Genomic DNA, 26,821 nt, shown 5'->3' on the forward strand with positions numbered 1-26,821 from the left:
GGACAGCTTATCATCGTAAACATTTTGGTTAATATACATGTTTCTATGATTGGGTCATATAATACATTCATATACAATATGAATTTTTGTCTATACTTAATTTATAAGATAGTATTAATTCCATGCTAAAATAGCTATACCTTATTTCACAACTATGCATAATATTATCAACTTCAAAAAATTCATACGAATCTAAAAACCAAATTATTAAGTTGAAAATTTTTAAATGATAACAATTTCAAAATTTTAATTATTATTTTTTAAATGAATATTAAAAATTAAAAATTAATAAATGTCTCCGTAGAAAGTTTGTTTGAATTATAAGATTGGAATTCTCTAATCAATAATCTGTTCCCGTTTATAAGGGAATAGGCACAAGAATGCTATTGAATAATGTTCTGCTTTCAAAAATGTATTTGCAAGCGAAAAGAAATAACATATTATCCCCTTCTCTATTAGATAAGGAAAATATAAATTTCGCGTTGTTTATTGTTAGCGGAGTAAATTGACTTGGAAAAACAGTTCAATTTGTTACTTTGTATGTAATTTTTTTATTTTTCTGACAGAACTCACCTTTTACCGAAAATAAAATTTCTATGTCAAACAAAAGCAAAAAAATATTTTTGGGTTGGGGTCAAAATTCTGCCGGAGCCAAAATTCTTTTTTCAAAATTATGCTTTCAGAATTTTTCTTTTCTTAATTCTGTTATACAAAACTCTGCAAAAAATTTAAAAATTTTTTGCTGAATTTTGTAAAATCATCTCCTCGTTGCTTGATGACTTACTCACTTTGTCAACTTTTTTATGTTCTTCTTCTTCTTCTTATTAATTAATTATTAACTTATTAAATAAAAAAAATAAAGGTTAAAAAAATTGAATAAGAAAAGGAATATTTTGTATCACACATAATAGTTTCTAACTAGTCAGTCTATGCATTGTAAAACAAATTTGCGGCAATTAAACAACAAATAGTTAGAAAAGTACTAACGTTGAACTACATTAATGTGCTTATATGCTATAACAAAAAAAAAAAACAGAATTAGCAGAATTATTCTTTTCAAAAATATTCTAGCAGGATAGAAAAAAGGCAGAATTTTGAAAAACTGAATTTTCATTTAAAAAGCATAACTTTAAACCCAGAACTTTGACACGCTTCCGTTTTTTTTTTTTTAATTATTAATTGGAGATAATGTTAGAAACTGGAAACAAACAGTAGTCATTTAAATGCTAGTTCTTACAAGTATTTATCATTTCATCAGTGCTAAAATTTGAATAGTATTTAAAAGTTCATCTGTAAGAATTTGAATTTCTACAAAAAAAATTGTGAGCTAAAAGGTTCAAAATGTGTAACATAATGTTCATGATACTTAGTACTTTTTTTTCGGTTCAGATAAAAATATGTCGAGATAAGATTAATTCTGAACTTAGGAATCAGTAAATTATAAAAGTGTTAAAATCTTTAACAAGTCATTTCAAGTATTTAGGGAGCCAAGGTATTTTTTCTTTATCAAAAAAACAACTATAAGATGAATTATAATAATAAATTATTGAAATATATGTTGTAACTTTGGCTGACGGCAGCAATAGTACGGCATGTGTCTATTGACGTATGTTGATATCCAATAAATTACCAAAATTATCTAAAAAAAGAACAAACTACTAAATCGTATCTCAAAAGTTGAATGTCTTTCAAAAGGCTCAAATCTATAAAAATAATAAAACGTAGTCATAAAAACCACAAATCAAAATATTTTTTTTTTTTTATTTTGAGATACTTTTTGTTTTGTGTGGTTTTTGAGAATGACGCTCTCTTATCAAAATACGTCAATAGTCCTTGGGTTTGGCGAAAAAACTTTATGTTATAAAATTTCTAAAGTTATAAGAAAAAAAGTTACATACAATTAGGTTATTTTTAATTTTGGAATTTGATGTTAATTATGTTAATTGGTAACCAAATCTTATAGCTAATGACGTAATTTTAAAACATCATGAATTAGTAATAAACACAACAGCAAAATTAACTCTTTAACAAAATTACCATAACATGATATACAATAATAAATCATAGTTAATAGAATATATTTTTTTTACACTTCAAATAAATGCTTTCATTTTATCACCTACAAGCTTCAACTTCTAGTTTCTACCAAATTTCAATTTTAAAGTTCAAGTGACCTCAACTCCAAATTTATAAAGCGTTTCGCCCAGGTACGACAGTGGGCTCATCAGTTAGATCTGTCGTACCCTTACTAAGACGCCTTATTTTGGTCGATGTTTACCGACTCTATATAAAACTCACAGCATGAATATACTGTGAATTCTAATATTCAAAGGGAATTTGTTTAAATTCAGACCTTAGAAAAATGTATGCCCGTGGTCAGGCTGATATAATAACATCGACCAAAATAAGGCGTCTTAGTAAGGGTACGACAGATCTAACTGATGAGCCCACTGTCGTACCTGGGCGAAACGCTTTATAAATTTGGAGTTGAGGTCACTTGAACTTTAAAATTGAATTATATTCAATCGCTCCACTTAAAATAGAAATAATTTAAATAATTTTTATTATTTTTGTTATTTTTTTCTTCGTTATTATATCAGCCTGACCACGGGCATACAGTTTTCTAAGGTCTGAATTTAAACAAATTCCCTTTGAATATTAGAATTCACAGTATATTCATGCTGTGAGTTTTATATAGAGTCGGTAAACATCGACCAAAATAAGGCGTCTTAGTAAGGGTACGACAGATCTAACTGATGAGCCCACTGTCGTACCTGGGCGAAACGCTTTATAAATTTGGAGTTGAGGTCACTTGAACTTTAAAATTGAATTATATTCAATCGCTCCACTTAAAATAGAAATAATTTAAATAATTTTTATTATTTTTGTTATTTTTTTCTTCGTTATTCTACCAAATTTCTTTCAAATTTATAAAAGTATTCAATTAGTTGTTTGCATCCATTATTCAAAATTTTTTTTTACTAGGTATAGTCTAGCCAAATCTGGTAGCAACATATTTTAAGATCAGTTTAACAAAAATTGAATTTGTAGACTAGGTTACACACTTATTGTTTACATAAAAAAAATATTAACGTTTGCTGTAAAACCATTTTTGAAAAATAATCTTGTTTTTGAATAAATTTCATTGAGAGAGGGCTTTTAATGCATCATTTTTCATATTTTTCATTCTTGAACATGCACTTTTCAAACAACAAATTAAAACAAAAGAGCTGATACCAAAACTCGATTTTATAAATTTCATGTCAAAAATCATAATACACACATTTATGAGACTCAATTTATTGATGAAGATAATCAATCAATAATTTATCATACAAAAAAATATTTTACTCATCATTTGTTTATTTATTGGACTTGCAATCAATTTAATATGATTCATCCAAAATACAAAAACAAAAACTATTAATTTACAAAAATTCTATCAAATAAAACACACAATTATTAAAAAAAAAACAGGATATATGTTAATTCATAAATTTCAGCAACAATCATTTTTCATCTTCAAAAGAAAAACCCTAATTCGACAAAATAAAATTCAGAATACATCCGCTTTCAAAAAAATAAACAAATGCACGCAAGACATTTTAAATATTCATTAATAGGGAAAATTCCACACACTACGATAGCACAAGATTAAATAATAATAATAAATCCAACTATAAACCTGCTACCATACGTACTTCAAAACTATTCTCAGCGAAAAAAATTCACCCATGCTATTCGCAATTCACACCAAAATAAAGCAAACAAACAAACTCAGCCGGATGAAATCGCACACAGCGCATCATTCGTAAAGTTCATTCGCTTTACACACACAAAATGAACCAAAACTCAGCGAAAATGTTGATGTAGGCTCAAAACAAATCAATCTGTTCTGTCTCATCCGTATACCAGAGCATTCTTTCAATGTGTGTGCTGCATTCCCATCCCCCAAAAAAAAATCAACAATCATCATCAGCATCATCATCATCCATCTCAGCGAAGAATTCCAAACCAAATTGCGACCGCCACCGCTACCATCGTACACACCGGTGAAGTCCCACTGCGCAGAAGAGGAAGAGGTCACGCTCATCGTCATCTCTCCATTCAGTAGAAAAAAAACCCACCGACGAACTTTGTATGGTAACAGTTGTATGGGTATATAAAAAGCTGTCTTAGCAAACATTTTAAACAATCAAAGAACGTCGCTCGTTCCGATCGTGTGTGCTTATAGTAAATATAGAAAAAAACGCCCGCCGGTGGAACTTTGTACGAACTTAAAAAATACTCGATAAAAGGATTACAATTATTACGAGTTTTTCTAAAAAAAAGGATATCAAATCGAAAAAATACACATTATAGTGAATTTATAGAAAAAATGTAAGAAAGACAATTTTATCAACAAAAAAAAAAACAAAAAAGAAATTTGTGCAATTTATGGATATTTACTTGTGGTGCTTTAATATAAAAAAATCTTTAATAACAATATTTTACTTCATTAAATGCAAAATAATTTTTTTTATTTAGTGGTGCTGATTTTAATAAACGTTCTTTATTTATTCTGTGTGCTCCTAGTGACTCTGTCTAGACTAAATCCCTCCACCTCCTCTGACATTCAATATGGATTCTATCATGATTTAAATCTGACAGTGATTTACAAAAAAAATTGTATCTATTGGATGATAGTGCTTGCATAATTAATGAATAACTTAAAGCTTTCCAAAAACCAAAAAGACTGATTTAAAAAGTGGATACAAAATATTAAAAAATTAATAATCCTAAAACAAGAAAGAACTATTAGAAAAAGTAACAAAATTTAAAGAATTTTTTGGCACACAACAACATCCGCATCGAGTCTAAGAATTATTAATGGCCCTCAAAAATTTGCATAAAATGTCTTAAGTTATTTTATGTTTTTTTTTTTTTTTTTTTGTTAAGTTTTTGTTTTGACTAGAATGAGAAAATTGAATTTAAAATAAATATGGAACAGGATGTTCTCTATTACTAATTTCATATACAATTTTCCGGTTCTACGACAAATGATCGATCGATTAAAGTGATTATTATTTGATATAAGTTGACAACTAATTTAATTACTTTTTTATTGTTTGAATAAATTATATAAGAATTTAAAATAGAAAAAAATTAACAATTTAATTAATGAAAATTCTTTGAATGCCTAAATTAATTTTTAAATTGATAATGTGGTTGTTTTTTTTTTTGGTAAATTGATCTCGTTTCATTTAAATTTCGATAAACAAAAGAGTTGTTGTTCGAACTTGCTTTTTTTAAATTAAAATTTGATAAAATTAGAATTTGTTGTTAATAAAATTTTGTTAGCAAATTCCAAATTTGCACATTTAGTTGAATTTTACATGCAACAATTTTTTTCTTTTTTGGCTTTAAACAAGAGAAACAAAAAAATATATTTATGGCACTTAGAACTTTTTCAAAATACCTTGCATTAAAAAAATCTTTCAAAAAAGTCTTTGTTTTGTATTAATTTTGAGTAAACAAAAAATCCTTTTTGTTAAAATTTAAATCATAATTTGATTAAATTAAAAATGTTTTAATAAAGTTAAGCAAGCATATTTTCGGTTATAAGATATCTTATGCACATTTGCCTCAATTAGACTTTTGATAAAGTGTTTCTTCTGAATATGAACTCTACGTTCAAAATAAATAAATAACTTTATGATGCAATCAGTTTTTCAAAACGTTTACATTGAAAAATATTCAAAGATTTTCTTCAATTCTCAGCACTTTATGTAAATGAAAGAGTTGACGTTCAAACTTACAAAAAAATGTAAGAAGATTTTTTGTAGCGAAAAATTGTATCTATCCTAATTTTTTTTCAAAATCGTTTTTCTGAAGTGATAGCGTTTTTATGTTTCCAAAAAATTCCTACAGAACTTTGGAGTAAACAATTTTATTTCAATAAAAAAAAAAATTATTTGTGGCATGATCTTGCAAAAAAAGACTTAAAAACTTGGTTTAAAAATTCACCCAAATTTGCAGAAAATGTTATTGAAAAATCATTTAAATTAATTTGAATGAAAACCAACATTTTCCTCAACTTCAACAATTTAATACACTATTAAGACACTAATTATGCTTCAGTCTATAAAGTAAGCCTTATAATCACAAAAGTTCTATTAGCTTTATTTTTAGAAAAAAAATATTTCTCAATTTTAATGAAGATGTTATATTGAGCATTTCTAAAGAAGTCTGACAATCTGTTAAGCCCAAAATAGGAAAAACAGCTGTTGTTATTCCAAAACTTACAAATTATGATAATACCATACTCAAGTTGTTGTAGTTTCAATACAAAAATTCCTAATAAAAGACATTGACTTAATGTTTTAATAATTTGTCATAATTAACACCAAACAAAAGAGCTGATCTACGAACTTGATTTTTATAGAAAAAAAAAAATCATCTGCGTCTTTTGATTACTAACAAAAACTAAAAAAAAAAAAAAACAATTTAATTATAATTCAATATTCGAACATGCTACATTCCACATATGAATATTTTAGTAATTCGTCAAAACTACTACTATACCGACGCACGACACAATAATTTCTATTTTTAGAATAAACAATTTATTCTGAGTAATCTTTAATATTAAAAATAACAAATCCAGTACAAATAGTGCGAATAACAACAAAAATTAACAAAATACCCACACAGTAAATAAAAGAGTTGATGCACAAACCTGATTTAAGAATTACTGTCTTTTTCTTATGTTGGAATTTGAAATTAATGAATCATTTATTAATAAATTGAAAATAATAATCCTATAGTTAATCAATCAATTGATAATATTATTGCGTAATTATTTGATACATTGTTGTGAGTGACAACATTAAAATGCCTTTAATTTTGAAAAAAAAGAAGATAAACTAAACACTGTCATTGTTATTATTGAGTAATTGAATTAAAAAAAAAAAAACATTTATTTAATAACTTATCATTGTCACTGATTGCATTCTCATAGTGTGTATATTGTTGTTAACTTGCTTGTTCAGAAAAACGCATACATCACTAAATGCATCGAGCAATTCTATTAAGCCATTAATTTGTATTTATATTTTTTTTTTATAAATGTGAATTTAATTCAATCCAATAAATATGTCTGCAGATTCATAGATGATATTGTTATCTGATATTTGAAGATAGCAGATAATAAATTTAACTTAAATTAACTTCAAAACAATAAGGTAGCAATTTTCTTAACCGCAATTTAACCTCCAAAATGTTTATTTTTTTTTCTATTTTTCTACAAAATAATTTGAATTTATTGTGTTCTGAGTTGATGATGATTCAAACACTTTTATTGGTTAAGTTCATAAACAATTTATAACGGTAGAATAATAATTTCTTTATGAATAAATAAATATTAATTAATTTAAGCAAATTAAATTAACATACTAAGTTTTTTTGAAAAATTAATAAAATATGTCAAATGGTTAAAATGCAATATAATCTAATCAGTGAGAGAGACTTTAGAAATCGATAAAACAATTTACTTTATGTGTATTTATGAGTCAAAATAGCACACAACACAGAATAAAATGTCACCACATGCCATGCCATCGCGCACGTTTCTTTTTCTCCGTTAGATTTATATTTATCATTTTTTATTAATTTATTTTATTTTTATTTTAATTTTTTGTTTTCTTTTTTTTGTCAATTTTCAGAAAGAAAAATGGCACGGTGTAAACTTTTACCACTAGCAATGCTGCTAGTGTTGCATGCAGCATTTGCAGATGTGGGCTCAAATATATTCCTCACTGGTGTTTATAAAAATTCAATTGATTCACATCCCGTATCATCATCGGAATATGATAATTCGATAAGTAAAAATATTTTCCTGGAACATGCAATCTTCAGTAGGCAAGCTCAGCCATTCAGTGCACCAAAATATTTACCCCCTAAGGAGTACATTAAGTGCGGTGGTGGACAACAATGTGTGAAGAAAAATATTTGCCAAGGAGGTTATTTCACAAATAATCCAAATGGTTATATTCAGGTATGTTTGGTTTTTTTTTTTTTTTTTTATAAATATATTTTTTTCGTATGTGTTAAAGGTTATCTAGAAAAAAAATATTCAAAAAATGTCAAAAAGAAGTTAACTTGACACCCAACTAATTTGATTGAAATTTATAATCACATAAACGTGTTTAGGTTAGAATCGGTTTTTATTTTTTTCTATTTTTTATTGAAAGAAATATTAATTTTGTTCTTTTAAACGGGTTGTTAAATAATATTCTTGTTCATATTTATTGATTCCTTTAAATCTATTGTTCAATACTAATTTCTTGTTTTTCTCTTATTTTAAATTTTTTTTAAGAAGACATGTGTCATTCAAAAACAATAAAAAAATGGTTATAAATTCTACATAATTTAAAAGACATATTTCAGAAAATAATTAATAATTTCTTGTTAGAATTAGAGGAAGGTTTATGATATTAAGAAGGTCATCTTTTTATAAGTAGCATCATTAGAAACTCTTAACTTGAAACTGATCATTAAAATTAATTTTCAAATGAAAATGATACAAAAATATTTATGTTTATTAGTACTTAAAAAATTTAATCACCAATTGACACAGCGTTTTATGTCTTTGTTTGACTCCAAATAAATTTTATTTGGCAGTTATAATGGCTTTTACAAAGCAATAGATAAAAGTTATCCTTACATCTGAAAAAAATCAGAAGCTGCTATTCAAAGTTAATTGACTTTGACAAGAATATCTTATTCATCATCTTAGACTTTTTTAAATGACACTACAAACAAATTTTTCCTTACTAAATGAATCAGCTCTCAATCTGTCAGTGGGACATATTTCACACTCGTAAATTTAGGGGCAATGATTATTTTAAGTTTTCCCAAGTAAAAATTTGCTTTTTCGGTAGTCAAATTACTGCAAATGGCTACAAATTGGTTGTTTTGTAACAACAGGAACGTTTTTTCTGAAACCAGACCCTTAAATCAACCCATTTAATTTTTGGTAATTTTGTGTTATTTTTTGCTAGGTATTTTCAGAGCCGAGGTTTGAATACAAAAGAGCTGAGCAGCGAACTTTTAAAATAGAATAAAACTTTTATTTGAACTAAATCCACAATCCACTAAGTTTTTAAAAAATCTATTGCATCAAATATTACGATAATGATAAATGATTGCTTTGCCAACAAATTAACCATCTCATAATTCCAAATAAGAAGTAAAATACTAATCGTTGAAGATTTATCAATTTAATAGAGTTCAAAATACACTTCTTTGTGTTGGAAGCCAGATCTTATAATTAAGAACTCGTATACCACCTTTGGCAGTAGTCAATGAAATCACAAAAAACAAACACAACATAAACAGAAAATTATATGATATCTATCTAATTGGTTAGTAAACCCAGACGTGATGCTCATCCATAGTGACCTTTTTGACATGCCTCCTCTATTGAGCACACATAGAAACTTTTTTTCTAACCAATGTCTACTGCATATAGATATTTATGACAGAAGGTTCTGTATTGAATAAAAAAAAATTGATGATGATGACGATGGCATAAAAAAGGCGCCATCGGCAACAAGAAGTCGTTTTTTTTTTCATATTTCTGCTAAAAAAAAACAAAAAACAAACAAAAATATTTTTTTTTCTTCTTGTGTTTGTTTTTTTATTTGATGAACATCAAAATTACCAATAATTAAGGTGCTTCATATGTAAGTGGAAGGCGGTTTGTGGTTATTTTAGTTTTTTTTTTGCTTTTAATTTGTCGATATATGAAAGGTCATTCATACAAATTTATGTCATTCTCCTCGAGTTGGGTGTTATAAAGAGTTTAAATGGATTTTTAAAACCAACATATTCACTTTTTTGCCATCGGCCATGGTAATAAATATTAGTACATAAAACTTTCTTTTTATGATGCTTACACACACCAAAAATAAGTACAAAAAAGCAAGTACGTTGAAGGAGCAAAAAAAAAATTAATCAAGTTTCCGCCAAAAAATAAATAAATTATAAACCACAAAAGCAAAAAGAATGAAAATTTTCGGGGCAGCAGGTGATCTGACCGCTTTCTTTCTTACTCTGAATGATGGTGTGTAGGCAATAAAGAGCAAGTGTTGTTGTTGTTTTTATATTATGTGATTGCGCGTACACTGCCACCGGACAGACACAAACTACCAACAAAAAAAAAAAAACTGAAAAAAAAACCACAAGTTACCACAAAAATCAAAATATCATGAAAATAATTTTTTGATTACGAAATTTTTTTCTGGGTTAACAACAAAATACATTTTGGTAGCACAAGTGCACATTTCAGTATCAGTTGGGCTGGTGCAATGAGTAGGTACACAAAACTGCACTTAAGGGATTTTTTTTTTTCTTTTCTTATTTTATTCAAGTTGTGTTTTTTTTAGCACTGCTATTTATTTATGTTTTTTTTTTTTTTTTGTTCGTTTTGTTTTTTTTTTTACCGGGGATACAGTTTTCACACTGGGAAACGCGGATATTCTTGATTTATTATATAATCTTAATTTTATGCATACCGTAGATGTGTTGTCTTCAAGTTTATTACGATGATAAGGTTTGTTATAAACTCTAAAGTAGGATGCGGATACCAAAATCAAGTTTTTACCTTTGCTCTTTTGTTTATTTTTTTTTTTTTTTTTGTGATACAACTTTTCTGAAGTGGTATTAATTTGATACCACACATTAAATTATGATAGAAATTCCAAGAAAATAATAAACTTGAAACGTAATATATTTGGCAAATAAAATTTTACAAAATATTGTAATTTATTCAAATAACCTTGTTTTGACACCATAAAGTATTAAAACAATGCCTAAGGGACATATTTTGCCAAAAAATTTAATAACATAATGCAAATTCCACAAGTCAGAAAATATTTAATTTATTAATGATGGCAAATAACAATTTAACTACCTTAATTTGATGTCAAAACATATCATTACTGTCATATATTTCCCCCAAGTCGGCAACTCTTTTTGTTGTCACCCACAACATGTGCCAAATATTTTAAAGTTAATGATATTTTTATACAAGAAAAAAACCTTTAAATTATGTTTATATCTTCTTCAAGATAAGGAAATAAAATAAATTAATTCTATTTGGAGATTGGTGTGGGGGTGAGTTTCTTTTTCTATCAAAATCATAATTTTAAAAATGACAATGAAATAAATAGCAAACAAGAAAAATACAATAAAATATAAAATCAAGATCAACTAATGTTGTTAGTTTTGCTCACTGAAACTAGGCCAAGATGGTTATTGTTTTTTCGTTGAAAATAGTTTTAATGATCACAAATCGGGTTTCCAAATGGCTTCAAACTATAACTTTATCTTAATTATATTAATTAATTTATAATGCTGTTTTTTTTGTTTTAAATATTTATTTTTATTGGCATATAATTTTGTATGGTTTTAAAAGTAGATATTATTATTCAGAAATAACAATATTTTTATAAATTAAAAATAAATTATAGATAACAGACTTGATGTGGTAGAATTGTTTCATGATCACCAAGTTATCACTGTATTTCGAGAAAGTGAATTTAGAGCAAGGTTTTAGCTAATTTAATATATAAAATTATTTTTATGAATGACTTAAATGGTTTTTTTTTTTTTAAAAGAGGAACCAAAGTGCAACTGCACCTTAAAATTGTAATTATTTGGGATATTGTAACGTTGCGGGTGGGACTCTTGTACCATTAAAATTCTATAAATTGTATAAAATTAACTTAATATGTGGACTATACCAACGGCAAAATTTGTTGATTAATTAAATTGGGTAGAGATAAATATATCAATTTCTATTGTCACGGGTTAGACAAAAAAAAGCGGTTTTAACCAAATTCTTGAACTAAGTACTGAAAACATTCGTAGCTTCTAAAATTATAACCAAAATAATATAAAAATGATTGTCTTTCTGTAAATAAAATGAGTTATGAATGTCACGGGTGGGACAAATGCGAATTTTATAACCATTTCACATCTCCTCAATCATTCAAGCACGTATAAAATATCTAAAAAATCAGTTTTCAGGAACTCTTACATAATAGTTAAATATTTGTCGCCTTATGGTTAATGAAGCAGATAAAAATATACCCAGAGTAACGTGGTAACACCATTGCAATTATTTTGACAGTGTTAACATTTTTTCAATCACCCACTTAAATCTAACTGCAACTTCCCACCTTCTATTAAAACGATTGCTATATCCTCCTCTCACATGGTGTCATATGACGAATCCATTTGATTTTTCACAATAACTAGAAAGGCAAATCGTTTATCGGTGTGACATAAGTTGATATATGACCTAGTCAAAAGGTCAACTAACTGGAAAGAGATGTGATGGTATTTGGACTTTCATATAAAAATAAACACATTCTTCGAAGTCATTCGTGCTATGAATGCACAAAACTTGATATAAACTTAGATTCATTTTATTTGATAGTGACACACACTCACAAAATGTTGAGTAATAATTTGCATTACCTAAATTTTTTTTTAACCGGCAAATGCAAATTCAAACAATTTTGGTCTCACTGAGTGTCTTAAATCTTTTATTTTGTGTTAATTTTTGAGATTATTTACCTAAAAAACGCATTTAAAATCCTTCATTTTCTTAATTTCCTAGTAGATTTACTAAAAACAAAAGAGTTGAGGCACGAACTTGAAAAAAAATTAATTTATTAATCAAATTTAAACTGTAACTGGAACAATGTATCAGATCTCATTTATAATACTAAATATTTATAAATGCATTAAAAAAAAAAAAAACAAACAAAAGAGTTGAGCTTCGAACCTCACAAAACATAAAATTAAATGCAAAACATCTTATTCCCTTATTTGGTCAAAGAAGACACACTTAAGTGACTCAGTACATACTGCAAAATCCATGCAAATACCACAAGAAACAAAAAAATAGTCATGAATTTATACCACAATTCGGTAGCAAGTGTGAATTGTGATGTGAATAACAAATTAGTTCAGTCTGCTAAAAGGTTAAAAAACGGAGTTTGTTTGTCCGTGTCTTGTCAGTCAAAATATAAATATTGACTTTGTTGGTATTCGTGAAATATGGTCTTGGATCAAAAAAAAAAAAAATTAATCATACAACAAAAAATAAACAACACAAGACAATAACCGTTGAACTTGATTTTGTAAAATAATTAACATACGATTATTATTTTTTTATTTTTTTTTTTTAACAACTTACAACAACCTCCGGTTGGTGTTTTTCAGAATTTGTTTAAAAGTCAGCGCTTTTTCCTGAACTTTATTATTAATTAATAATTTGCATTTTTTGTTTAAACAAATTCTCATGAAAATTAACATAGAATATTTAATATATAAATAAACGAAAAACCCAATGATTTAATCTGTTGCGTGGCAGTGTAAAAAAAAACTTAAAAAAAAACTAAACTTAAGATCAACATGTGAGAAAATCATTTTACAAGACCAATCTATATATCACAAGCGCATATTAGACGAACATCTGTAGGCGTGTGACTCCCACTTGAAAAATTCACACATGGTGCTTGGTAGTTTTTTTTTGAATTTTTTTTTTTATTTAAACTCTTAGTCACTATTTGCAGAGATAGAAGCTTACAAGTATTGGATTTTTTTTTTTCAAATATGATGTATCACATGCAAATAGAGGTCTGAAAGGTTTATTAACCTTTCATCTTAACTAACTGAACATCTGATTAATAGTTATTGTCTTCATTAAATAAAAAAAAAAAAAATGATTAATATATTTTATATTTCTAACCGTTGCAAGAAATTCTACTTTTTCACGCTTACATCATTCAATGAAAATGTTGAACAGTAACATTTATTATTTTAGTCAGAGATGCGAGAAGACTATAAAAAGTAACTACTTGTCAACGTGAAACCAGCCACACTCTATTAGAGAAGACACACACTTATGCGGATTTAACCTTGGGAATTTATAATGACATAAAAAAAAATAAAAAAAAAAGAACTAGAAAAAAAAATTGACAAATTAACAGCATGTTTTGTGACGCATTTAATAATGCTTCTAGCCAAAATTCTTTAAAAACTTCAAAAAATTAATCAGCTTATATTGGTTTTAATTAAAATTTTAAATTTGTCTTCATTTTTTTTTTTGTATTCTTTTTAAAAATTTAATTATTTCAATGAACCTGTTTACGTAGACGAAGAAGAATTTCAAGACTTGTTGTCATACTTAAATAATGAAAAAAAAAAAAAAAAAAAATAGTTATGCTTTTGTTCCAATCTACAAGTTTTTGTTGCAATTTAATTTTTTTTGTAGATATTTTTTAAAACTTGAATATTTCATACAAATTTAAAAATAGAACGATTTACCAATAATTTAAAATTATATAACAAAACTTGAATTTGATGATGAAAAATTGAAAAAAAAAAAAAAATAACATCCCACGTAATAAATCGTTAAGATACGTCAGAAGAACTTAATTAAAACAACACTCTTCTGTATTTAGTTACTATGTATCTATGCGAATTTATCCGACTACTTGTATCTACTCTCTGCCTGTGCCTCTGCCTGTTGCAATAATTGAAGTTTTTTTTTTTTTTTTATATTGACTAACGCTTAATCAAGCACAGCACACGCCAGGCATAAAAATAAAATAAACTTTATTGACCGATGGTTTTTCCATATAAAAGTGATGTTTTAAACTATCACGTAGCTAGCTAGATAATCTTTGTATCAGTTTAAAATAGAGAGAGGATTTAGGTTTTAATTTTCAATTTTTTATTAAATTTTATTTTTGTTTTTTTTTTTTTTGCAGAACTGTGAACCAGAGACTGATGTTTGTTGTACATATCGTGCACCACCAACAACAACGACAACAACCCAGCGTCCATCGGTACCATGCTCAGGTGATTCAGATTGTGTTGCACCAAGTCAATGTACTCGTGGAACAATAAATGATTCAAATTATGCCAAGACATCATCGGTAAGTGTTTTTTTTTTTTTTTTTGCAAATAAACAAAAATCTTAAATCATTGGAATCCGGAAGCCAAATTAAGGTTCTGAGAGGTTTTTTTTTTTGAAAAAAAGCCTCAGGGGCTCTTCACAGGCTTATATGAATGACTCAAATTCAAGTAGTGTGAAATATTCTCTTATTCTTCTGGTCAAATGTTTACAAATACTTGACACACTGGGAATTTTTTTTTTTTTAAGGAAATAACTGTTCAGGTTCTTTTTTTTTGTTTTTTTTTTCTCAAATAGCTTGTATGATGGACTTTATCAATCAAATGCAAATGTATATCTAAAAATAAAACTTTTTAAATAATTTGACAATTTACAATCAAACGCCAGTATATAAATTTAAATTTAAGCACGCGTGCGTCATGTTTATTAGTTGTTTTTTATTGTTTTTCACGAAAACGAAAACAAAAATCACATCAAAACCAGTTTAGCTTGTGTCTAGATTTTTAATTCTTTTGAATCTGATATTTTTGGTTTCAAGTTAAGTGCAGATTAGGAAATAATTAACGTTAAGGGCCAGGTTGATATCTTGTCCAATTAGTATCATTTGTTTGCCTCAAGATTGAATCTGTTAAGGCTAAAATCTAAAAATAGGTGAGACTTTTTACTTCACAAACATGATCCGTCTTCTTCCTATGAATTTAATTGCGCTGAAAAATATGATTCCCTCAATTCCTCCCAAACGAAAATTCCGAAATTCATTTTCAAAAATACAAAATAAGCGGAATATTTGATTCCGCTGAATTCACAAATTCCTCCCCATCAAAAATTTCGATATTCGTTTAAAAAAAGACAAGATTTCGAAGCGGAATTTGATTCTGCTGAATAATAAGATTTCAAAAATTCCTTCCAAACCAAAAATTCAAAAAAATTTTTTTTTTTTAAATACGAAATTTGATTTCGCTGAATAATATGATTTCACAAATTCTTCCCAAATGAAAATTCAAAAATTCGTTTTCAATAAAAAAGACAAGATTTCAAAGTGGGATTTGATTCCGCTTTCTTATTTCTTATCCAGTAACTTTGCAAACTTGATCAGTCTTCTGTATATTATATGACTTTGATATTCAGGCGGAATTTTATTCCCCTGAATAATATGATATCACAAATTCCTAAAAAAAGAAAATTCCAAAATTCATTATAAAAAATTAATTCCGCTGAATAATATTTCACAAATTCCTCCGAAATAAGAACTCTGAAGTTCGTAAAACAACAAGATTTCGAAGTGGTAATAATATGATTTCACAAATTCCTCCCAAACAAAAATTCAGAAACTGCTTTTCAAAAAAGAGACACGATTTCAACATTCCATTAAAATACTGCACTCAATCTCAAAACCAAAAAAAAAAAAACATTAAAATATTCGAAGAACTCAAAAAACTTGCATACCAAAGCAGCATAGTCTTGCTCAATAATTTGACATACGAGAGTACTCGAAAAAAAGCCATACAAAAAGCTAAAAATCCCATGTTCTCATTTTTTGATAATAATAAGTTAGTACGTTGGTATGCAAATTATGACAGATTGTTATAGTTTTTTTAGCTGTAATTTTTTTGCCACTAAAAATTTATTCCAAGATTCGAGATAAGATAAGATTCCATGCTGCCACTGTGTGCAGTAACAAACGTGCCTCAAGTCACTCACAAAATAAAATGCACGACTGGGGTCGCACGTACTTGCTCTTGCAGTTCAAAGCACTTTTATGTTAGTCTACTTGTAGATTTTAAAAGCTGGCTCTAAATTTAAAAAAAAATTGATATTGAGGAAGAGCCGACATTTAGGGCATGAAAAATTTTTTTTTGTTATTTGACTTTTTTGAGAAAAAATAAAAATGCTGTTTTATTGCCACTGCTTTAAATATTACGTGTACAAAGTTTAATCAAAATCGTTAGAGCCGTTTTCGAGAAATTCGCAATATCGTATTTTTTTGTATGGGAGGTATACGTTCTAAACGAGATATAAAAAAACAAAAAAAAACCAAGTTTCAGAATTCTATAAAAATCATCTGTACCAAATTTGAAGAAAATCCGTCCACCCGTTTAGGCTGTGGAAATGTGTACAGATGGACGCACAACCGCACAGACGCACAGACGCACAGACGCACAGACGCACAGACGTACAGACGCACGGACGGAATTGCGAGACCCACTTTTTTGAAATTCTCCATCATCGTAATGTTGGTTTTGATTAAAACCTCAAATTTTTTTTTCGACACGAAACCAATACTTGCCCTATAGAGCAAGTAAAAAAATAAAAAAAATACACATTAAGCAGTAGCTTAATATCACACCACAAACTACCACATTGATGATGAAGATGAATGAATTACAACTTTTTGAGAGATGTGTGTGAAAAAAGAACTGCACATTGTAGAGAGGGCTTGAAATGTATATGTTTATTACCTAACCCTACAAGAATTCAACAACAACAAAATAAAGATAACAAAAGAAACCTGTCATAAATCGTATAGTTTTACTTACCTCAGTTGTACCAGTTTTCTTACCTTTAAAACAAAAAATTATGCAGTTCAACATAAACAACAACAACAAAAACCACAAAAAAAAGAAAAAAAAATATAAAAACAAAAGCGAAAATCAGCATCAAAACAAAATTGTTGACAAGGTCGTCTAGTGACGTTGATTATTATGCGCATCGCTTATGATCGAAACCATTAAAAAAATTTCAACCATCTCCGAGTCTATTGTTAGCCTAAACGATGAAACTACGCTATAAAATCAAACGGAATGCCCAATATAAACGCATTCAATTTTTGTTATACTTCCTTGGTCTCACTATATTTAAGCCGCATATCTAAATAAAACATGAGATTAAAGTTATAACGATTTAGTTTCTTTTTATTAAGAGTGATCTTCGGCTTGGTAAAGACTTTGGAGATCAAAGACCGGAATCTCTTTAAAAACATTTTGTGATTAGAAAGTATTGACCTAGACCTTGAAGCATCTTAAAGTCTTTCAGAGAGGTGATTATCTTAAATTCTTTTCACGATTTGTTTTTTGATAAAATTTGCATTTCTCGAAGGTAAAAGAAACCCTTGAAACAATTAATTTTTTAATTGAATTATAAGGAATTCCCTAGCATTATTACGTGTATTATCTCACCATCTGAGTTCGTGATAAATCTCATCTAAATTGAACAGTATTTTATCACGTTTTTTTTTTCTAAGCTCTCTCACCTACTATTTAGTCATTGAGGTTAGTCGGTCGTCTGGATGATCTTTCTTTTTTTTTGTTTTTCCTGTAATTTCAATTTCATTTTACTTGATTGCGCTTGTGACACATGTGCAATCTCCATCACTCAGACACATCAAATAAAAGTTTAAGTAATTGAATTGTCATTGTCTATGAGTCTGGTGTGATTGGGGAAGAGGAAATCACAAAATATAGAAATCCGCAATTGTGAGAAAAACGAAAGAGCTGAGAAACGAACTTTATTATTTTTTTTTCTTCTTTACTGTCTGTAAAGATCTATTTGACTAGCAAAATACACGCGATTATACTGTTAGGCAAATATTATTTTTTAAGTTTTATAGTAGTTGCTTAAGCTTTACAAAATTTAATTATGGCTATGCGAGTTGAGTTTTGAGATATGCATTCATCATTGTTGTTAATGATATAGCAAAGCAAGAAAAAATTGTATATTCTTTAATCGGCTTGGCGTCAATCGGTTTTTATTATTATCTTTAATAACAACTATACAATAAGTTAAAAAAAAAAATAAACAACATTAATTATGTTGTTTTATTATTGATTGAATGATTGAACAAAAGTATAGGGAAAAAAAAACTCCCTTTAACATGCGGAGAATCCGAAGATATTTAAATATTTTTTCTAACTAATTAAGTGTCTATAATTTTGTATGGTAAACAATGGATATGGATATTTACAAAGCAATTTTTGTTGGGTGGGTAAATTGGAAAGCAAAATTTTTAATGAAAGTTCCGGAAGAAAAATTTAGAATTAAATTTTTGTTGAACTAATTGTTCAAGGAAACAAGGTTTTTTAGGGTTCACACAATTTTAACCGCCAACATTGACTCAGAATATCTATCTTCTTAGTTTTTGTTTACTTTTTTTTTTAAATCTACACGTGTTGCAATGTAACTGAAGAATTATTTTTTTTTTGCAAACCAAGTCAAAGTAATAAAAAAGTTTATATAACATTTACAACGAAACATTCTTTAAACGAGAGATCCCCATTGTAACAATTTTATTTATGTTTTATAAATATCCATAAACTACATCTCCATCAGAGAGTTTTGTCTTATCGCCTTCGTTTTATAAACAAAATGCATATAAAGCTACCTTAACCAAAAACACAATAACCATCAATTTAATTTTCCATCTCTGCGAGTAAAGGCTATTGTTAAAAAGAAGATCAACAAAATTTATTGCCATCTTCCAACGATCGATGGAGATGTCGTTTTATGTCAATTTGGTTTGTCGGTTAATAGCGGCGCATCTGATTGACATTTTGCCTGTTTTTTTTTTTTTATTTTTATTGTAATGAATTTATATTTTTTTTATAACAGGTTTGATGATGTTGTTGATCCCCCATATTTTTTTTTTGTTTTGTTATAAATTTCATCATGACTTGTGATAGTTGCAGATTTTTGTGTGTGCTTTTTTTATGCATTTTTAATTTGATAGAAACAAATTTCAACCCACAACATCATTAGTCTTCCTGATGACATAAAGAAAATCTCATAAACTATCTATGAGCTGACAAAAAAATATATAAATGCAAATATCTATATCTGTGAATCTATCAGTATTAGACAAATACACACAAAACACTGCCTACCAATAAACACTAAAACACCACCAAGACAAACAATTCAAAAGAAAAAGACTTTAATATGCAAATATAATTATCAAATCAAAAAGAAGAAAAAATAACAATTCAGTGACCTTGTTTGGCTCTTTTGAAACTCCAACAACGTGCCATGTGCCATGCTGCAGATGCAGCAGCAGCATCAACATCAAACGTGTGTGCATATAGCTATTTCAGAGATTTGGATCTTTGACTCTTTTGTGTTTGGAATTTTTTTTTATGGCATATGTTCTCATCTTTGAAGATATTTTGTTAACATGAATTTACTTACTATTTGAACTGTGATGTGATTGCTGTAGTGGCTTGAGTGAGTATTTTCAAAAAAAAATATAAACATCTTCATAAGACAAGAGCTTTAGCATTTTTGTTGTTTATTGTCAGATAAAATGTCTTAATTGGCGCAAAATTTTTATGTGATGGGACTTATTTTTTTTGTAATCAAACAATATTTACAATTGAGGGAAATTACATTGATTTGGGTAATAGATAAGGTCTGTGGGAGAAATATGATAAAATGTTGGCTTTTGGCGCCAGTGAGAATGAGGTAGACCTTTTTTTGTCATCATTTTTAATTTAAATTTTTGATGATATTTTTTATAATTTTTCTTAACCTATATTTTACCTATTCTGCTTGTGTTTTATATCATTCCTTTTCTCCTTTTGAATTTTACTTTAATTAAGTTTTCTTTTTCTGTACTAAAAACCAGAAATTGAATAAGATATTCAAAATTGATTAGAAAACAAAAGAGCTGAGTAGCGAACCTTCTTATAATCAATTACTAAATAACTTTTTTTTCCTGCTTCTTTTTTATATTTTTCTTATTTTTCGTCGCGAAATAACTTAAATTCTATCCAATGTCTCCTTAAGAAACACTTCATTGACATATAGCGCCACTTGACCAAGTTTTTTTTGTTAGTGTCAGCAATTCAAAAGTTTTTCCTTTTACGGAATACTGGATGGTTATTTAAAATTTAAAAACAAAATAAAAACTGATAAAATATTCATATCATATATATAATGTCATCACAAGTTATATTGACTGTATGTTGCATGTTGCTAACACGATATTTGACACCTTTATTTTTTATTTTTTTTGGAGGATGTCGACTTAACATTCTGCATCTGCACACACAATTGCATATAACCAAAATATGCACTGAGCGCACTCTTGATCTCAACGACCGACGACCAACCAACGACGGCGATGCCAATGTGAGCTCAGGTTCATAAGGTCTTAAGCTGGATTTGCATGCAACATGTGCAAGAGAAGATAAAAAAAAAAACAACCACATGTTACTTTGAAAAAGAGTTAAAACAAAACAAAAAAAAAAACAAGAGAATATTGCAAAATTTTAACTGCATTTATGGTACATTAAAGTTAATTGCATGGTTTATTAATAGCAAACGCTAAGACATACCCTCTCTTCTGTGTGTATGTGTTTTTTTTTTTTTTCATAGGCCAAGACTTTAAAAGGAGGGTGTCTTGAAGCCATTTCTTATTTAATATTGTTTTACTTGTGTTTGTGGGTTTTTTTTAGGAGGCTCGCAATGGTTCAAGAAAGTGTCAAATGTGAACAATTCAAGTGACTGTTAAATTGGTTATGGGTGGTAGATGCTAGCTGAAAGCCATGGTAAAAGTCAATGGTTAAATTGGTTATAATAGATTGAAAGAAGTTCAAATGTCTTCCCATAAAGAGAGGTAAACAGGATTTTTCTCATTAGATTTTATCATTTATTTAAAGTGTTAAAATGTGTCTTTGTGTGAAGTGATTGAGTTATGAGGTTTAATTTATGAAAAAAAAAATAAAATAATAATAATAATAAATTACAATGATTGTCAATCCATCAACGCGATAATTAGACTCCTTAAGCTTTAGGTTTTTAACCAATCTTGGATCCTAATTTTATCATTTCCATCGGATTCTCTTACTGAATAAAGAATAAATCTGACATTTCTGAGATATATTAAATCCGGTTCACTATTTGATTAGATCAGTCGACAAGATGACCTTAAATAAAATTCGTTTAAATATGTTCGTTTAGATTTGCTAATTTTGTCTATTATTTTTTTGTTAAAGAAGAGTTCATTAAAACAAAGTTTGCTTCCAACAGTTTTGCATAATGAGTAGGTAAGGCAATGAACTTTTGAGGAATTTTGGTTTTTTTTTTTTCTTTGATTTTTTCATTCACAATCGTTTATTTGTCTATTTATGATTTCGGAAGTTTTTGTTTTTTATTTGATTTTATTGCCAATTCAAACATCTGCTTATATGATAATTCCTCATAAAGACTATATTTAAATTTTAATTTTAAACTAATTTTGGAAAACAAAGACGACTATTTTACTATCGCAATGAATAAAGAACCTTGTGTGAACTATAATGAGTTGAAATTAGATAGAGAGTTCAATTATAATTTTTTTTTTATGGATAGAGGAAGAATCTTTATTTTAAATATCTGCGTGTTTGTATGATTTTTTTTTTATCACAGTTCTAGATAGCATTTCTGTGTTTCCTTTCCTTAATTCTATAAATCATGAGAAAAGAAGAGAAGAGGAATAAAATTCTTTTAGTTTGACAGCTATCTGATCTGACATGTATTTTTTGACGACCAACTAGGGATTATTTATTTATCTTTCAAACAAAAAAAAACAACATTTTTATTCTCTTAAACCATTTATCAAACATCTAATCAAACATAAAAATCAATTTATTTGCATAAATGCAAACATTATTAAATAAGTAAACAATTTATTTAGATAAATTAACCACAATTCATCTAAAAGACTTATGATGCAGAAATACCTACAAACTCATGTTTTATATTAACAACAAGTAATAAATAAATTTAAATCTCGTTAATGCACAGCTTCATACTGATGGTTATATTTATTTAATAGCTTTGACTATAGGCTTTAACTAAAACTTGTATTATTACTTCCACCCGCAAACTTGTAGCAATATAAGATTCTTGATATAAGGAACAAGTTTATTTTTTACGCAGGCAATTTACCTTTTTTATTATAAAGAAAAAAGAATTAATAAATTGCAATTATAATCATCATCGAGTATAATAGTATATTTCCTAATAATTGGTTCTAGTTGTATTGAGCACGCCTTTAAAAACACCTCGTTTAGCTACTTATTAATTACAAACAACCAATATATCGATGGAAAACACTCAGATTTGAGCCAACCAACTTGACTCCTGAAGAAGAATTGCATCCGCACGTTAAATAGATAAAATATATAAATAAAAAAAACTCCACACACGCAAAACATAATCAAACTTTATGCGTGTGCATTTGAAAATCGATGTCAAATCCAAAATCAAGAGCCAGCTTTCAACACCCACTCAAAATAGAGATAAAGTTCAATATACAGAAGTCCAAACAAAGTCACAAGATTGAATTATTATTTGAATGGGCAACCATCGAATCGTTGTTAACGGATCAATTAAAAAATATATCTCCTTAACTAACCAGAGACACATCTTTCACTACGAACATTCATCAATTATTTTTTTTTTCTTTGGTATAAACACAGACTCACTGAATCCCATCAACCTACCTACACGATAAAGTTTTTTAGAATGTTTTTTTTGGAACCATCATTTTTCATTGTAAAAATTTTACAAACCCACCTACCTTTACCCAATAGCAATGTGTATCTATGCATTCGGGCATATTTGTCTCTTTAAATGTTTTGACACTGAGCCGTCATTAACGTTTATGGCTATAATTCATCATGAGCTTGAGTTTTTTTTGTATTTTCATTTTTTTCAAGTTGCAATAAAATTTTACACCTTCTTTGACTGGCGTTGAAGAGAATTCTTGAGTTAGACAAATGCATCAACTTCTTGAATTTTATGGTTAAACTTATGTCCATTAGATACTGTGGGGTAGTCATTAAGTATAAATTTTAATTTTAAAGAAGCATATAAAATTTGGCCTCCGGATTATTAATGATTTATGTAAAAATTTGACTTTCAGTCAATAAACTGTACTTCTATTATTAATCATTGGTTTTCTAATTTTATTTATTTTTGTAATTTATTACAGGCTACCCGTTGTTATGCACCTGAAGTGTGCTGTCGCTTACCGGCTACTGCATTAACTCCAGATGGTTATGTTTTGACTGTACCAGAGGTGCCATTCCCACAACCACAACCACCAGCACCAAGACCGCCAACATATCAACCACCAGTCTCAAGACCACCAACCTATCAACCACCAGCACCAAAACCACCAACTTATCAACCACCAACTTATCAGCCACCAGCACCAAAACCACCAACTTATCAACCACCAGCACCAAAACCACCAACTTACCAACCACCAGCATCAAAACCACCAACTTATATTCCACCTGCACCACCAGCAACGCCATCATACCAGCCACCAGCACGACCAACTTATCAACCACCACAACCACCAAAGCAACCAAGCTACATTCCACCTGCACCACCAGCAACTCCATCTTACCAACCACCAGCTAGGCCATCTTACCAGCCACCATCAGCTCAACCACCAACTTATGGCCCACCACCAGCTACACCAGCAAGGCCAACTTATCAACCACCAGCACCACAAGGGCCATCATACATTCCACCTGCACCACCAGCACCAACACCAGCTAGACCATCTTATCAACCTCCAACTCCACAACGTCCACAATACATTCCACCTTCCCCACCTGCGCCACCAGCTTACAAACCACCAACTTATATTCCCCCTGCATCTCCATCATCTCCACCATACCAGCCACCTACTCCACAAGCTCCACAAACACCCCGTCCACAACAGCCCCGTCCTCAACCACCAAGTGTTCAACCTCTGCGTCCACAACCTCAACCTCAGCGTCCACAACCTCCCCAACCTCAGCGTCCACAACCTCAACCCCAGCGTCCACAACCACCTCAACCTCAGCGCCCACAACCCCAACCTCAACGCCCACAACCCCAACGTCCTCAATCAAATCCTACCCCTGGATACCTTCCACCAAGACAACCCCAAGAACCACAACAACCTAACTATGAAGGTAGCCCATCGAACGAAGTGCCACAACGCGGTGAAGACATTCTGTCAGAACCAATTTACCCATCAAGGAAGCCTCCAGTATTCGACAACAATCTATCGCCATTCGCCCCACAAAAGTGTGCTGCCGCTCTAATTTGTACCGATATCAACTACTGCGATAGCCAAGGAACCATTACAAGCTCTCCATCAAATTTGTCGCCACAACAAAGTGCATTCCGTGCACCATTGTCTGATTGTACGATTGAAGGATCAGGAGCTCCAGGCAAGTGTTGCCGTGACTCGAACTACGTTGATCCATGGCCAGTTAACCCAACTGGACAGTGTGCAACAAGAAATAAGGTAGGCTTCACAGTTTAGCTTGAGAATTTGAACCTTTCCAATAATTTCCTTATTTTAGAACACAAAACCACGTGGAGTTACAGAAGAAGATACTTCATTCGCTGAAATCCCATGGCAGGCAATGGTCTTGAAGGAATCAACTAAGTCACTTCTTTGCGGTGGTGCTATTATCGGTTACGGAATGGTTTTGACCACTGCCTCATGTCTTGCTGGGTAAGTTCTATCTCAATACAAAAAAACCCCCAGTTGGGCGCCATTTACTTCGAAAATTAAATACAATATTCCCGATTGGGCGCCACTTAATTTTTTGAAAATCGAAAATTAAATGAAAAATTCCCATTTGGTCGCCATTTAATTTTTGGAAAATCGAAAATTAAAGAAAAATTCCCAATTGGGCGCCATTGAGTTCTTTGAAAATCAAAGTTAAAAAAAAAAAAAAACTCCAGTTAGGCTCCATTTAGATTCTTGGAAATCAAAAATTATATGAAAAATTTCTCATTTACAGTGAACCAACAAAGGATGTTCTTGTGAAAGCTGGTGAATGGCAATTGGGTATCGATGACGAACCCCTTCCCTTCCAATTGGTCCGTGCTTCGGAAATCGAAGTTCATCCTGGATACGATGCAGCTACTGGACAAAATAACTTGGCCATTATCCTCTTGGAGAAGAACCTTCAAACTGCCATTCATATCAATCCTATTTGCATTAGCGACAAGGATCCTAGCCCATCAGAAAGATGTATTGTCACTGGATGGGGAAAGGATGCTTTGAGAAGTGAGTAAAACTAAAACCCTTTAGGCAAGACCTTTTTTGCTAATAAGATACTTCTTTCAGTTCATCAACAAGGAGCTCTTATGCATCAAACACCAGCTGATGCTGTTGGCCGTAATGAATGCGGAGCCAGCTCATCTCAGGTGTGTGCAAGGACAAAGTACGACGCGTGCAACGTTGACTACGGTAGTGCCTTGGCCTGTGGAACAGGTGATAGCTACACCCTTAAGGGTACATTCACATCAGAAGACCAGTGTGGAAGCTCTGTGGCGACCTTTGCCAAGCCAGACATTAAATGGATCAATACTGCCTTTAATTCAAACAGCCGTGCTTTGACACTCGGTTAGGTTTTAAGCTATCTCAACTAAAACTAAAAAAAAACTTAGAATTTGGTACCTTGGTGCAATTTTAGATCCTATTTTTGGTGTAAAAATTGATAAATTTTGTGTTAAAAATTGTTTGTGAAGTGTTTCAACGAAAAAAAAAGAACAAAATCACTCTCAAACAACAACAAAACTTATACAACTCATACAAACAAACGAATACTGTCATTAGATGTTAATTTAATTTAATTTAAGTTAAGTTTTATTTTTTCTTATAAATAAGCTATTTCGTATTTTTAATTTTATAATTTTAACTCCTACCTACCAGCTTCTAATACCTGTAATTTTACTCTTACAAAAAAAATTGTATAGAATCTCATTAATCTATACATACTCCTATAAATCTTTCGCTTAATTTTTTTTTTGTTTTTATAATTTTTTGTATATTCCTGCTATTTATAATTTTTT

The 26,821-nt window shown here is 29.3% G+C and overlaps 1 protein-coding gene across 1 annotated transcript; it reads left to right on the top strand.

The window, feature by feature from the left end:
• Positions 1-4,182: 4,182 nt before the first annotated feature.
• On the top strand, positions 4,183-26,821 carry LOC129905894 (inactive serine protease scarface). Its single transcript, XM_055981518.1, has 7 exons — positions 4,183-4,380; positions 7,704-8,035; positions 14,829-14,996; positions 23,943-25,259; positions 25,318-25,472; positions 25,765-26,033; positions 26,094-26,821. Exons 2-7 carry the CDS (start codon positions 7,712-7,714, stop codon positions 26,375-26,377), a joined length of 2,517 nt encoding a protein of 838 aa, XP_055837493.1. The 5' UTR covers positions 4,183-4,380; positions 7,704-7,711; the 3' UTR covers positions 26,378-26,821.

The sequence above is a fragment of the Episyrphus balteatus genome, chromosome 1, assembly GCF_945859705.1.
Source record: "Episyrphus balteatus chromosome 1, idEpiBalt1.1, whole genome shotgun sequence".
Classification (NCBI taxonomy): Eukaryota; Metazoa; Arthropoda; class Insecta; order Diptera; family Syrphidae; genus Episyrphus; species Episyrphus balteatus.